The sequence below is a fragment of the Manis pentadactyla genome, chromosome 13 (genome assembly GCF_030020395.1).
Source record: "Manis pentadactyla isolate mManPen7 chromosome 13, mManPen7.hap1, whole genome shotgun sequence".
Taxonomy (NCBI): Eukaryota; Metazoa; Chordata; class Mammalia; order Pholidota; family Manidae; genus Manis; species Manis pentadactyla.
Window position 1 is genome coordinate 30,359,111 of NC_080031.1, and position 15,878 is coordinate 30,374,988.

Here is a 15,878-nt window from a genome sequence, read left to right on the forward strand (position 1 = left end):
CTACCAGCAGATGCTAATGCTCTATTTTGTTCCTGCCAACCCCTCCCACTTCACAATGCTGGGAAGCAGATTTTTCCCTTGTATAAATGTCAGCCCTACATCTCACTCTGAAGTTTTCCTAAGATTCTTTCTAGATGCTACTTTTTTAAATTCAAATTAATGTGCAAACAGTTTTGCTGAGCTGCTTGTTGTTACCTTAGCCATACAGATTGCTGCTTTAGCTTTTTAGATTTCATTTCTGTTGCCCACTGCAAGAAGACTGATTCTTCACTGGAAAAAATCTGTGAGCCTCCACCTTCTACTTTCTTCCTCTTTAACCCTGACGAATCTCTAAGGAGAAAGACTGGCATTTCTAGATGTAGACATGTGTCTCACTGTGCCCTTTTTGGGTTCATCTAAATAGCTTTTTTTCATTCCCCTGGCTGTAAATTATGTTACCTAAATTTGAGCTTCAGATCACTTTCATTACTTTCAGTGCACCACTTCAAACATATATGCAAACGTTTTAAATGATCCAATGAAGGACATAATGACAAATGAGCACTTATAAGAATATGAGCACATATTGAATTACAGGCATATATGTGCTTTACAAGATATGCAGTAATATTTATAACATGATGTAAATATATTATTTCTGTCTTTAAAAATGGGAAAATAAAACCCCAAATTCAAAAATTAATAGTTACAAAAATTATGTGGCAAATGGGAGAACCCACACCAAAGTGGCATTTCTATGATGGCGTGCCAGAGTTTTTGAGCATACCATAACCTATCAGCAAGATTTTTAAAAGATGGTTATTCTCTCCCCATCAAAACTTTTTTTTTTCCCATGAAGTGGCTTGTAGGTCACCATCTTCTTCTGTTTTCTTCTAATCCATCTACTTTGCCAGCTTTTTTTTCTCCCTCATCTCTAATATTGGATTACCAAGAATACAGTTCTCTGACTGTTCTACCTGTATTCTGAGTGTAGTGACCTCAGCTGGTCTTATGACTTTGAATCCCATCCAAACTTTGATTTCTCTCACATGTATAGATCGCTCTACCTCAGACTTCTCCCCTCACTCTACTGCATACTCAATCATTTCACTTGGGTGTTTAATAAACCTCTCAAACATAGGTATTCCAAGCTGAATTCCTACCCTTTATCAGAAAACTTGTGCTACCCACAGTCATTCCCATCAAAGTAAATGACCATTCTTGTGGCATAGGCCAAAAGCCTTGTTAGCTCCTCCTCATACTTTGAACCCATTCTACCAGAAAAATTATCTTGCATCTATGTTTAAAATATATTCAAAGATACCTCTTACCACTTTCACTGCTACTACCTTGATCTACCTTGATTGAAGTCATTAATTCAACTAACTGGTACCACTTCTAATACTAGTTCTACCCTTCTGGTAACTAACTAATACTACCTAACTAGCCTTATCTCCTTTCTGGTTGGTTCTCAACCCAGAAGTCTAATGTTTCTGTTTAAGTATAAGTGAGATTATATCACTCCTCTCCTGGAATACCCCGTGACTTCTCATTCTCATCCAGAGTAACAGAATTCGTATAACAGCCTACAAGTTAGGATCCAGGTCCATTACCTCTCTGATTTCTTCTCCTATTATTTGCCCCCTCATTGACTCTGTTCTGGCCATCCTGGAATCCTTACTATTTAGTGAACAAACCTAGCATATTCCTCTTAGAAACTTCATTCTTATTGTCTGAAATGCTGTCTCCTAGATACCTAAAAAGGAAGTTGCTCTATCTCCTTCAGGTCTTTGCTCGTATATCACCCAGAGTGAGGCCTTCTTCCTTGACCATGCTATTCAAACTGCAACTCTGTCCCTTTTTATCTTCTATCCCTTGTTTATTTTTCTCTATAGCATATATCTCCATCTAATATTCTATATATTTTACTTACTTAATTTTCTTTGGAGTCCTCTACTAAAGTGGAAGATTCATAAGGGCAGAGATTTTCATCTGTCTACTGCTCTATCCAAGCATGCAGGATAAGTGACCCACGCATGTTAAATCTCTTTCATGTGTCCCAGTCATCCTGATTTAACCTCCTGAGATGTATTCTGTAGTATCCATGATATGTTTTTTCAGCAGTTTAGCTTCTATCTTAATTTACCCAATAAAAATTATAGTTTAACTTTATACTCTACAATCTAACATTTAAAGAGTTGTTTTATTTTCTCTTAAGATACCAAATATTAAAAGTAATCCTACTAAAATTACACTGTAATTTTTCATTCATTGTCTGCGGTGTCTTACTCTGCTTTGGAAGGTTCTATAGTACTCTGCTTTTTGGGAAAAGGAAATTCTTTATTTTCCTAACTCATTTTAGTAACTCTCACTGTATTTTACACATAGTAAGTACTTAGTAAAATTATTCATACTAAGACTTATGTAAACAAAATTGAGAAAGCAGTCTGTGTATTGTTTAACACCTCCAGCATCCCTGCTTTTATATACTATATTCAGCTAGAAGCGCTACCTTATGAATGTTTTTTATTCATATATATATGGATTAATTTACTTAGTGAATATTTATTGAGCTTCTATTATGTACCAGGTACTGGTCTAAGTGCTGGAAATGCACAGTGGTGAGGAAAACATGACATTCCTTCTAACAGTAATCTCTACATTTAGTGAAGAAATAGATAAATAAATATATTAATATTAGAATTGCAAGAGTAATGTATCTTGACCAAAATCATAAAATTTGTGATTAATATACAAGAATACTTTAAACAGGATTATTACCATCATAGAATGAATTTGGGGTATATATCTGAAATTTTATCCAGTAAAATATAGGTATTACTCTGGCAGTAGTATTATAAAATTCTAGAAGTCCAATTTTGTGCAGGGACAGTAATATCTCAACACTGTTAGCTGATAAATTTTGCGTATGGTCAACTGTCTTGCACATTTGGAATACTCAAGAGTTGTCTGTGGTCTATGATGATCTGTAGTTTTATGGAAGCAGTCCTATAAACCATGCTATTTGTACTGCTTGCAGAAGATAAATCTTGGTTCTAAAAATGTGACAGTATAGCAACAAAATTGGTTTTCAAGATAACAAAATCTTCCCTGAATTTTTATGTGAATCTCAGCTTTCATCACATGCATGCCAATTTCAGCAGCTTTCTGGAGTAGCATAAGAGGACCTTTCAACAGAAAACATGCAGAGAATATTTAAACTCTTCCAATAAGTTTGATTTCTTGAAGAATCAATCAGCAGGTTCTAACAAACAAATTACTTTCTTTGCAAGTAACCAGTGATTATTATAATATCCACTATGTTGGTACCATTATTTTTAAAATAGTGTTTCAAGGATTTCTTGTTTTTTACCCTTTTAGGGCTTCTATTGCATCTTGTTTGAACATGGTTTATTACTATATAACAAGACAATTGCAAAATGTCTTATGTAGTTTTTATCTTTTGCTAAAGAACAGTAAAAGCAGTTGATAATTTTTCTGCTATTGTAAGTCTGTCCTTTCAAATACTGTTATTTCTGAAAACACAATGAAATGTTGTGAACAAAAAGCACTGTGTGCTTTTGATTCCTAAATCACTCATTAGCCTTCACCACATTTGTTCCATTGTCAATGATAACTGCATGACATTTTACTTGCTGATTTTCCATTCTACTGTGTACCTTCTATCACATTCACTGTGTTGTTAGCCACTTGCAACTGAAGAGCTCTTCACAAAGCAAGGAAAGTAGTGAATGGTTTCATTATGATTTATGCTGTCATACTTTAAAGAATATGGGGCTTTATATATAGTAGTTGTCTATTGCACACAGTATTGAAGTGGACTATTTAATGATATTACCAATAATGCTAACTTGTTTGTATGTCATAAAAATAATTTAGGAATAGATTTTTCAGTAATCTGTTTCCTAAGAAGAACTTTGAATATAAGATCCACAGCTTAAGCAAATTTCAAAATTCCTTTTATTTCTTGTCCTGAAAATGACTGGTAATCTACTTCCATGATTTTGTCAAGTTTTTTTAAACCTCCATCGATTTAAAACCTCAATAATAAAACTGTTCCTAAATTTTTTTTTAGTGTATATTGTTTTAAAATTTTATAAGTGAAAAAATAAATATTTGAAGTATCTAGTTTTTCTTTTCCTTTTCTTTTCCACATTTTCTTTTGTTTTTGTGTCTGAATTGAAGGTGATTTGTTATTGGATATTTTTGGAAATGATATTAGTGTTTTTTTTCTCCTGAGAAATTTTGAGATGATAAAGTTGATTTTCCATGTTATTTCAACTACACAAGATAGGAAGCAGTTCCATGTAGGATTTTCCCTTGAAAGACTCATGGTTAAATAGAACCAAATAGCTACAATTAAATTTTGTTCTTAAATGTTATTTTATTTAATGTTGCAAATGCAAGGATGTCAGGCAATTTTATAAAGATGGATTTCAATACAGCCAAATATGTATATTATACTTTGTATTAGTTAAATTTTTATTCATATTTCTTGACTAAAATGCTTCCAACATTATTCCTTATACTTACCTAGCTATTGCAGTCTCTCAATATTTTATTATCAACCTGTTTATTTATTGAATTCCAGAGTTCTTAATTTTTTATATAAAATAAGCAGTTTTCATAATCATTTAAAAAGGTTTACTATTGCAATAATAAATACATACTTATAGTTTTAGACAAAGAAAATTTCAATATATAGACCATATAAAAGATTATTTTCATTCCAAGTGGCATATAAGATGCCCATCTACAATATATAATGATTTTTGTATAATTTACATAATTATATAATATATAAACAATTATAATACATAATTATATTAAATTATATAATATAATAATATGCATTATTTGTTATATATTATATAATATTATTTAGATAAATCTAAATGTCATTCTTTGTTGGTATTAGTAACATTGTTACACTTAATTAGATAGGGTAATATCTATTCTTATACAAATACTGGTATTACTCATCTCTGGAATGTCAGGATAATTTTAAAGTAGGCATTTATTTGTTGGGTCTACCAGAAAGGTAAATAATAGATCTTAGCCAAATATTGAAGCAGAACTAAATTTTATTTCTAATAAACATCAGGATGCTATAAAAACAATTGATGTAGATTAAAGAACTAGAAAGTGAACTGGAGAGCATGACACTTTAGTATGATGATCAGGTAAAGCCTCCTTAGGAGGTCTGTTTAATGAATGAAATAGGTACATACCTGAGGGAAAAACAAGTCTAGGCAAAGGGAACCAGCAAGTGCTTTTCTTACTTAAGGAAAAAGGGCACCAGGGTGGCTGGAGCATGTATTTAAAGAACAGAGCTACTAGAAACCCAACACTTACTTCTTCCAAAGTTGTTTGGTTGAGCTAAGTTGCCTGAAAACAGGAAAATGAGGAAATGAAGATTTAGGTTTCTTAGAAGGTTTACTTTGAAAACCCCTCAAAAAGACAACACAATGAAGTCCTTACTTTTTAAGAAAAGTTTAACCAATGCCATGAAAAAACAAAAACACAGCTGTTGACTTATCTGAACCATAGATTCTAGTTTTCTTAATTCCTCCTAATAACATATAGAACTCTAGATATAAAGCTAAAATATGTACATAAAAAATTCAGTATGTTAAAATGGTAGAATTAGGGAAGACGTCTTTGATGTTGTGGTATTTGAACAGAGACCTAGAGAAAGTAAGGGAGTTGCCGCTAGAGGAGAATTTCAGGCAGAGGGAACAACAGAAGCAGCAGGAGAGATTTTGTTTTGTTTTTAAGGAAAGGAGGCCAGTGTGACTGAGGAAAGTAAACAAGGAAAGGTGGTCAGAGAAGTCAAAAGTTAGAAGGCTATGACCGGGGAAAGGAGGTTGGAAATGGGACAGAAGTAGACATTGAAGGCCTTGTAAGGACATTGGCTTTTATTGTGAGTGAGATGGTGTAACTCCAGGGGAAAAATCCTGGGACAAAATACCTTTAAACCGAAATCAGTCGAAGAGAGAAATAAAGTGGGAGAAACCTGTTTATTTCTTACAAACAGTCATCCCACATCTCTCTCAACCCAGCTGCAGAGGAAGAGAGCCCCACCCAACCTCTCTGGTCCAGATATGCCCTCCTCCCCCATGTAATCACCTATTGATATGGAGAGGGTGAACCCCTTGTAAACACCTATTAATATGGAGATGCACCAAGGCCAGGTGAGAGATTCTGGAAATATTGCAGTTTTACCCACAAAGGGGATCATGCTTCACTGAGACTGGACTTCAGGGAGTTGGTGTGGAAGGGCAATAACTAAGGGTTACATTCTAGTCACCTTTATGTATTCAAAATGTCATCTTCAAACTTCATTATTTTTAATGCATGTTTTAAGTATATTTGCTTTAACTATGGAGGCCCAACAATGCTATTTCATTATTGAAAGAGAATTGTTTTACCCAGGCTTTTTCCTAAACTGATCCATTTAAAGAATGTTTTGCCTGAGGGTTTCAGCCCCAGACTTCACTATCGATTCAGTGAGACTGAGAAATGACAATGGAACTTCTTGGAATAAAAGGGTTAATAGGCTTTATTCTCCTGGTTTAGGTCGAACACTAGAATCCCATCTGCATCCAATAGTCTGCAGGTCCATAATCCTCCTCCATCTTTGCCTCTGCCCAGAGCACTGGAATGTCCATTTTTCCCACAGCATGATTTGGGTAAAAAAAAATCAATTTTCTATTCTTTGCCCTTTAATTTAAAAAATTTTTTCTAACTTGCATTTAAAAACAAAGTGAAGCCATAATTTTACTCATTGAATTCTATTTGCTTAGCCTTATGACATACAATTTTCTTCTATAAGATATGGCAACTCATAAACTCATTTTTTCATCCAAATAAAAAAGTAAATCCTCAAGTAGCAGTTTTATAAATTGATATGTGTTTTCAAAGTCACCAACTAAAAGGCAAAAATCATCAGATTAGTTAAAAAAAAAAACCAATTATGATGGCTATAAGAGCATTATACTTTACATACAAAGATAAAAATAGGTTAAAAATAAAATGTGGAAAAAGATCTATCATGATAACAGTAGTGAAAAGAAAGCTTGTGTATGTATATTAATCTCAGACAAAAGAGGTTTCATAGCAAAAAATATAACAAGGGAAATGAAAGTTATTTTGTAATGATAAAGGAATCAAGTAATCAAAAAACAGCAATATTAAACTTTTCCACATCTAGTAACAGGGTTAAAAAAATACATTCAGCAAAAATCATAGAACTGTAAGGAGAAATAAATCCACAAAGTTAGATATTTCTAAATACCTAAGTAATTTAATAACTGGACAGAAAATCAGTAAGGATATAGAAGACTTGAACACAATTAACTTGCTTAATAAACAAAGCAGAATATACATCCTTTCTAGTGCATACAGAACATTTACTGAGATAGATCACAGTTCGAACTACTCTCAAATAATATAAAAAGATATGAAATACACAAAATATGCTCTATGATAGAATTGTTAGAAATGATTACACAAAGATTTTTAGAAAATCTTCAAATATTTGGAAATGACATATATCCTTTTGAATAACTTATGAGTCAATGAAGATATAAAAGAGAAAATAGGAAATTCATTTAACTGAATAAAAATCAAAACACAGCACATCAGAATTTGGAAAATGCTAAGAAAAATTAAAGTCAATGAAAATAGCAGAACATTAATGGGTAGATTCTGCAGTGTATACATGTAACTCCAAGGAAACCCATTTATTTCTTACAAGCAGTCATCCCATGTCTCTCTTGACCCGGCTGCAGAAGAGAGCTCCACCCAGTTTTTCTGGTGCAGATATGCCCTCACTCCCCCTTGTAATCACCTACTGAGATGGAGATGGACTACTGCTCTCCACCTCTTGGAAACACCTATTGATATGGAGATGCACTGAGGCGAGGTGAAAGATTCTGGCAATACTGCAGTTTTACCCATAGCCCACCCCTCCAGAAATCTCACCTCACAGTCTACACATTCCCCATGTTCTGCAGTGGCCTCTGTGTGAGAAAACTGGAGCATTGTAACCAGACTAATAATATACAATAGCAATAGCAATAAAATCATGATAATCCACAAGCCAGAGGATTCAGCTTGGTAGAAAAGTCCTATGCAGATTAAGTCCAAGGCATACCAATTCCACAGGCAGGCAGTAACTGAACAGGTAGGAAGTTCAGAGCAATCATCACGTGGCAGCTGCAGCCAGAGGGCGTGTCCAGGCCACAGGGACTGCAGAAGAAAATAACCTTAAGGACAATAAGATGTATGTTTAATGACACCAGGTAGGATGCATGCAAGAGAGTGGTCCCATGATCTGCACAATGTGCAGGAAAAGCAACCAACAGTCCAGTAGCTGTGTCCATGCAAGTCATGGCATACCGATATCCTTCTGATATGGGCAAAGGCCCAATATAGTTTATCTGCCACCTGACAAGGAGTATCGGCCCCCTTACTATTGTCCCATGTTGCTGTGAGAATTGGTGTAAATCCCTCTTAGGGCACACAAGGCACTCCTTCTGGGCTCTGCTGACTTCCTCAAAGGTCAATGGCAACCCCCACCGATGTCCTACGGTCCACATTTTCTTTAGCCCCTCATGCAACAAATGCTGATGTAACCATTGGGCCACATCAGAGGCAGGCTTTCCTTCTAGCCAGCACACCTGGGCCAATGTGTCTGCTTCATCATTCCCTGGGGATCCAAAGGCAAATGGCCAGTCACATGATATACGCTAACAGTCTAGTCTCTAGTCTGACCAGAGGCCCATAGGTCTTGCCACAACTCTTGCCCAAAGGGGTCGGTGACCAACCATCCAATTGGCATGGTACCATGTCGGTAGCCACAGGGTCAAGCCCCGATACACGGCCCAGCTGTCAGTCCAGACAATGATAGGGGAGGGCTCCTGGGAGTCATACTGCCTGCAACTCAGCCCGTTAGCTGCTCTTCCCCTCTCCATCCTCCATCTATATTGTCTCAGTCTTAGGATAGAAAGCCACAGCCCTCCTCTTCATGGGCTGCCCACGACTGGAGCCCTTTGTATATATATCTTATCAAATATATCTTTATTGTAGCCTATCATTAGGTTATTAATGACTAATTCCCTGTAGACTAATAAAACACTTTTACTAAAAAAGCTGTTCTTCCTTGACTAATTACTTCAAACTTTAAATAAAACTGATGACTATCAACCATGCTCTAATTTTTAATTAATTTGAGCATGTGCACATCCATTCCTGGCAACAAGTCTTTTAATGTTTTTGAATTCAAAATTAATTTTAAATATTTATTGAAATAATAGTATCATTTGAAATATTAATATGTGAAATATTATTTATAAGGAAAATGGTCATGCAAGCATAATTTATTGACTATGCTTAGCTAATGGAAATAGGAGTCAGATAATAAAAATATTTGATAGGGAATAAACAAAATAAACATTGCACAATTTAAACTTTGAAAATAGATACTTTATGAAATATTATCAAGGATAATATCAAAGAATAAGTAATTATACTTATTAAAGAGATCTCTAAGTCTTTTCTACTTTTTTTTTAATTAAGGTATCACTGATATACAATCTTATGCTCAGGTTTTACATAAGTAACATTGTGCTTACTACATTCCCCCCTATTATCAAGTCTCCACAACATACCCCATTATAGTCACTGTCCATCAGCACTTTTCTACTGTTAAAATCAGCATATTATCAATTCATAGGAAGGATTTAGAAACATTTTTGCTACAGGGTAGGAGTACTAGTCAAATGCATTAAGATGTTAAGGTAAACACAGTAGCTTTGGAGATTTTAATTTTTCCTAGTCTACACCTGGCTGATAGATGTAAATGCTTGAGTAGATAACAGGGTATTACAGTACATGAAACACAGCCTTTTTACAGTAATAAATAAACACAATTTTTTCCTAGACTGCTTATAAATCATACAAAAAGAATTACTGTGCGAGAATTCTGCAAGTTTTTAATATCTAACATTACTGTGGTATCATCTCTGTATACCAGATGAAAAATAGACTGATTCAGAAATCACCAGTAAGTTATCTATCTCCTAATGCATGTTAGCACCTGCAAGAAATATTACAGAGAAACAAATAACTTAAGACTGCTTGAGTTTTTTTATTTCCTGGCTCCAACATTTACTAACTATGCAATCTCGATTAGAATCCTTTAGCTCACTGTGTCTCCATTTCCTCATTTGTAAAATGGGGATATTAATAATTTCAGGGTTGTAGTAAAATATCACTCATATGTAAGTTGGTCACAGGAATAGAAGTGCAGCATGGAGAATATAGCCAGTGGTTCCATAGCCTTGTTCTATGTTGACGGTAACTGCACCGCTTGGGGTGAGCATTATACATTGCCAGGACTTGGGGTCCTTGAGAACTCTTGAATTAGACCAAGATGCTCAGTAGTATCTCTTAAGTGCACTTTGAGAGGTGGATAATCACTAGGAAAAGTGCCAACCCAAACTGAAATCCTGCATAATAGATTGATTTTCATGTTTTACTTTTTATTCTGAGTAGATTTTTTACCAGCAAAAGGTTATACAAGGGAGGTTTTTGGTGATGGATGGATATATCAAAAAAACTATAGCAGACTTCACAATGTAAAGTGGAAAACTTTTCCTCCAATTCCATTTCAAAACATTAGGAAACTGCATAACCTTCTCATTGAAAGTGAATTCTGCATATTAGTCCTTTAATAGATTTGTCTTTCAAATTTACAAAGTGTTTAAATGTGGTCTGTGTGTGTGTGTGTGTGTATTTTCCCCCTTCTAGAGCTGGGTAGAAAGAGCTGAAAAACAAGCTCTTCTCTCTGATACACTTGACCTATCAGAACTCTTCCACCCAGACACATTTCTCAATGCTCTTCGCCAGGAAAGTGCAAGGTAATTAAAATGAAATAAGTTACTTATTTGCCCTTAAGATACTTTTACTTTGCTTTATTTTGATACATTGCCTTGATTATCAAGAAATAAATTTATTGCTGAATCCAGGTAATTTCCAGTACTTGATTTTTAATTATACAGTTAAATTATAGTTTAAAAGGTATTGCTTTTAATTATGCTTTTTATTAAAATTGAACAAGGTGAAATTTCTGAATTTTTAATTATTTATCTAGACCTGGTGTGTCTAGTATAGCAGGTAGAAGTCAAAGGGAGCTATTTAAATTTAAATGAATTAAAGTTAAAAATAAAAATATAATTTCTTAGTCACCCTAGCCACATTGAAGTGCTTAACTGTCACATGTGGCCAGTGGCTACCACTTTGGACTGCATGAAAACATTTATCTTTGCAGAAAATTCTGGTGGACAGTACTGACTAGACTTTTTGGTGAGAAAATATCATATATAGACTATAATTTTTAATAAGTTAATGTAAAAAAAGAGATACTTCCAAAAATATACTGAACAAAATTTAGTTGTTAGTAATTTGGGGAAATTTCAATTTGTATGTCTCAGAATCATATTACAAATATCAGTATTTCAGTTTGGCTAATAAACATTTATTGAACCCCTAACATGTGCCTGCATTTGAGGGTGATGTTAAAAATGGAAGATGTAAAACTAAAAAAAAAAGACATTCCCTCAAGGAACTTGCACAGCCTCTGAAGAGGAGACTTAAAGTCTAAAGTTTTAATCAGTTAAAAACATAGTATGAAGTCTAAAATATTGTATACAGTTTGAGATCTGATCTCTTCCACATTGTAAATATTTCTATTATAACTAAATAGGAATATATCTTCTGTTAACTTTTTATATTTTAATTTCTGAGGAAAAGTGTTTCTGACATTTGATGCTTTACTTTTACAGGGCCATGGGCTGCTCTATGGACAGCTTTAAGTTTGCAGCTTCATGGAAAGGTCAACTGAGAGAAGCAAAACTGCAAGTCAAGGTATTAGACTAATTCTAGATGTATATTTGAGTCTACAGATTATGATTACCAACTATGATAGAGAGATTCTGCAACTAAAACCTCAAAATTACCTATCTTTATAGTATAAGATCAGCACAGACTCTATTACCTATATGAAAAAGTAGGTTAAGATTTAGCATGAAACAACTTGTACAAAATACAACCTCTTCTACTGTAAAAATAAGAATCTCAGGGACACAACATATTTGAAAATGTAACTTTTGGTAAAATAAAATGATACAAGTCATGAAGTTTTGTTAGGATATCTGTTCTAAAATTAAATTCAATAAATAGTATGCAATAAAGTATGTATAAAATATACTATATAAAAAATAAGCTAAATTTTGTCCTCAGGGAGTTTAACATTTGTTAATTAATTCACTGTTAAAATCAATCCATCTCTTGCAGTATGTATTTTCCTAGCTAGCTTTCCTGTTAAAAATAGATTACTTTTACAATGAGATAATAATAGGTAATCATTCAAATGTTAGTAACAAAGCTCATTAAAAGGATGTGCTGGAAATCCTTCCTCCAACAACTCCAGCCTTCTTCGGTATTAGTAGCATTCTCTACCATTCTTTCCCATCCCTGCACATAGAATTTCCCTCTTAACATTTTTTCCACTGCTAATATAACATGTTACATGTCGCAGTATTATTATCTCCATACATCCATATTGGTCTGTCTTACGAGACTATAGTGTAATTGAAGATAAAGACTGCATGTTATTCATCTTCAGATCCCTAGTATCTATGATAGTGTATCCCATATAATCCTATTTTTTAAATAAACACAACAGATCTTTAATTTTAACCTTAGGCAACTAACTTTTCAGTTCTTTTTACATAGTTGTAGTTCCCAGTTCAACAATTTCTTTTTCATATCACTACTGCTTTCTAACATTCTATATAATTTGTTATGTTTGTTGTGTTACTCCACTGGAACTTAAGTCCTGTGAGAGCAGCCATTTTTGTTTCCAGTTTTGTTGTATCTCAGATACCTCAAACAGTAGCTGGTACATAATAAACACTCAAATCCTTGCTGAATTGTTGAGTTGAGGGCCTGCAATAGGGAAGGCACTACAGTAGGTGTGTTATTAGCATCAGCTATACTGGTATAGTGTGCTAGAAATTTGATCATTAATAAGCTAGATCTTTTTCTTTTAGCTCTATAGATTGCTACAAAATTCTCTCTCCAAGCTGGGGGAATTAGAAAAGTTCTTTCTTTCCTTTGCATTTTATTTTAACCTTATCCTCCAGCCCATAAAGAGAACTATTTTAGCTATTCCTGGTGCTCATACACTGTTGCCCAGTTGTTAAGGAGAGGAAGGGAACACGTGGTAAGATGTGTCATCCAGGAGCCCTGCAGTTCACCTGGTTGTGAGTCTCTGGCAGCAGTGAGCCAAACATATAGTATGTAACACCATTATTTAGATAATAGTATAAAAAGCAAGAGAAACAAGTTTTACTCTATGTCAAAGTATGTTAATATTTCTAGAACTATATTGCTCCTGTTCTTACAAAATTGTAATAAAACTACCTACAACTAGAAATTCCCAAGCTTAAATATTATGTTTTGTAGATGGGGAAATAAGGCTGACAGTTAATAAAACCAGATTCTAATCTTAGTTCTTCAAAAAAGAGCTATGCACCTTTTTAAAGCAATTAATGGAGCAGTCTGAGCCATTGTTATTTTACTTATCAGTAGATTTAAATAATAACTACCTTGCCTGTTTATTCTAAGGACCTCTGAAAACCTACATGCATGTGCATGTTTTATTTCTCTTACTTCGATTTGGATTTGGTTTTACTAGGTAATATTAATTTCTTAGAAAAGAAAGTGTATTTTAATATAAAGTTCACTACTTTTATCTAGTAAAGCAGAATTCTTTCATTTTTTATTTAGCATTCATAAAAGATTTTATTGTTGAACACTGAAATATTTGCTGGTAAATGTATTTAGGAACATTATAAGTTTAATATAATTATTTCATATACTTAACAACTATAAATAAAAAGTCATCCCTACACATGAGATTTAAGGTCATTTAACAGACTTTTTCCTCTCTTCACTAATTCATGTAATGGCACATTTTCAAACTTTCTTACCTGCAGTTTCAAGACATATTTATCAGACAAGAAGTCTTTGTAAGCTCCTCACTGTTTGCACTTGACAAAGTCAGTAAGTTAAATAATATGTTTAGGTTCCTTTTTATTATATTTTGTCAATAATTGCAACATTTCAATAGGAGCACTTTGGATTTGAATTATATTTAAATTATACTGTCACTCTAGAATTCAATTGGTTTTGAATTTTTCCAATCCATCCTACACTGAATTAAACCAGTGAAATATTCAGGCAAGGCTGGGCTTCCCCAAACCAATCAATACCTCAAACATGTATGTATATTGATTTTTTAGACCCTGAATGTGGTCCTCTAAAATTTCCTCACTGCCTTTATTGATTTATTATTTGTTAAACAGCAGTAGTGGAATGTGGTACTGGAAAATGCGTAATTCAAGCTCCTGTTCAGCTTGCATGTTAGATCTTGCCCAAGACTATAAGACCATTGCCCAGGAACATCTGAGGAGCACCCAACACCCTCCTTTACTGCTGATGCAGCCACATACAAAAGCAAAACAAGAAGTCTTCCCTTGGTAAATCAGGCTTCTTAAATGCATTGTAGCGCTTATTAAAAATGCACAATCGCCTACAATACCTGAAAGCTGCTGCTCCTCAGGGACCTGGTAGAGTGGTATAGCCACTTATGTTTGCCAGTAGACTGGCTGGTTCATGCCAAGCTACAGTCCGCCCGTGTACCAAGTGACTATTATACTATTCATATTTCAATTTCCTTCCTCATAGAGCCTATCAAGAAATAGAAGTTGAAAGAATGAAGCAATTAGACGTGTAGATGTTTGAGGTTTCATAAGGGAAAGTGCTCATCAAAATTGGGAGTTATGAACTTTAGATACAACCTCCCCAAATGACTGTGAGCAGCCAATTGTACTTTATCAACCAGCAGTGGAAAACTACCCCTTAAAAAAAAAAAACCCTCAAACTACTCAGTTTGTCATATGGTCCTGATTGTCTTCATTTTTAAAACTGAACACTCTGTGATTCTGCTTATATAGTCACATTATTATCAAGTAGATATTGTTTTTAAAGACATGGGAGAACTATAAGAATGCTTAGTAATATCCTTTTTTCTAAATACAGATCTCTAAAATGATTTGATATGTGCAAACTAATATGTATAAAACCAGTTCAACAAAAATGGTTTTTCTTAAAAATTTAAATGACTGTAGCAATCAAAGGCTTCAAATGTTCGCTATCCTTGTATTACAAAAGGTTTGAATGTCCTGTTGTATGAAAGGATTTTTAAATTCTTAGTTGACTAATGTTTAATAGCTTTGCCAATTTAATGCTATCCTGTCATGCTCCCCCAATATAGCAGGAGACTAAGAATTAGCTTCGACTTCCTGTTTTGGAAGTCCCTCTTCTATGAACCTTTGACTTTAATTGACACTGTATTGAAAGAAATCAGGGGGCTGGGATTATGTATTGAAAATAATTGGTGTGCTGTGACGATGTGCTAAATTCCATTAGCTGTTCTAGTCCTTCCTCAGCTTTTGAAAGCTGAGAAACTTATCCATACTTCTGTTTGGAATACAGTAAGTATTACATAGCATGCTTTTCTTTCCTCAACCTCCATCAAGCCACCGATGTATTTTTATCTTTTCTAGTGTTACATAAAAAAAAAAGATGAAATTAATTGTAATAATATATTTTATTTAACCTAATGTTTATAAAATATTATTTCTTTAACATATAAATATTTTAAAATTATAAATGCTGTGTTTTACTTTCCTTTTCCTTATACAAAGTCCTTGAAATCAAGCATATATTTTATATATACAGCATAT

The 15,878-nt window shown here is 33.8% G+C and overlaps 1 protein-coding gene across 2 annotated transcripts in view; it reads left to right on the forward strand.

Annotated features, from left to right (window-relative positions):
• Positions 1-15,878, forward strand: part of DYNC2H1 (dynein cytoplasmic 2 heavy chain 1) — a 330,688-nt gene that overhangs the window by 301,854 nt on the left and 12,956 nt on the right. For both annotated transcript variants that reach the window (XM_057490362.1, XM_057490363.1), the window contains 2 exons: positions 10,816-10,925; positions 11,850-11,931. In XM_057490362.1, coding sequence (XP_057346345.1) covers positions 10,816-10,925; positions 11,850-11,931 — 192 coding nt within the window. The remainder of the gene's footprint in view (positions 1-10,815; positions 10,926-11,849; positions 11,932-15,878) is intronic.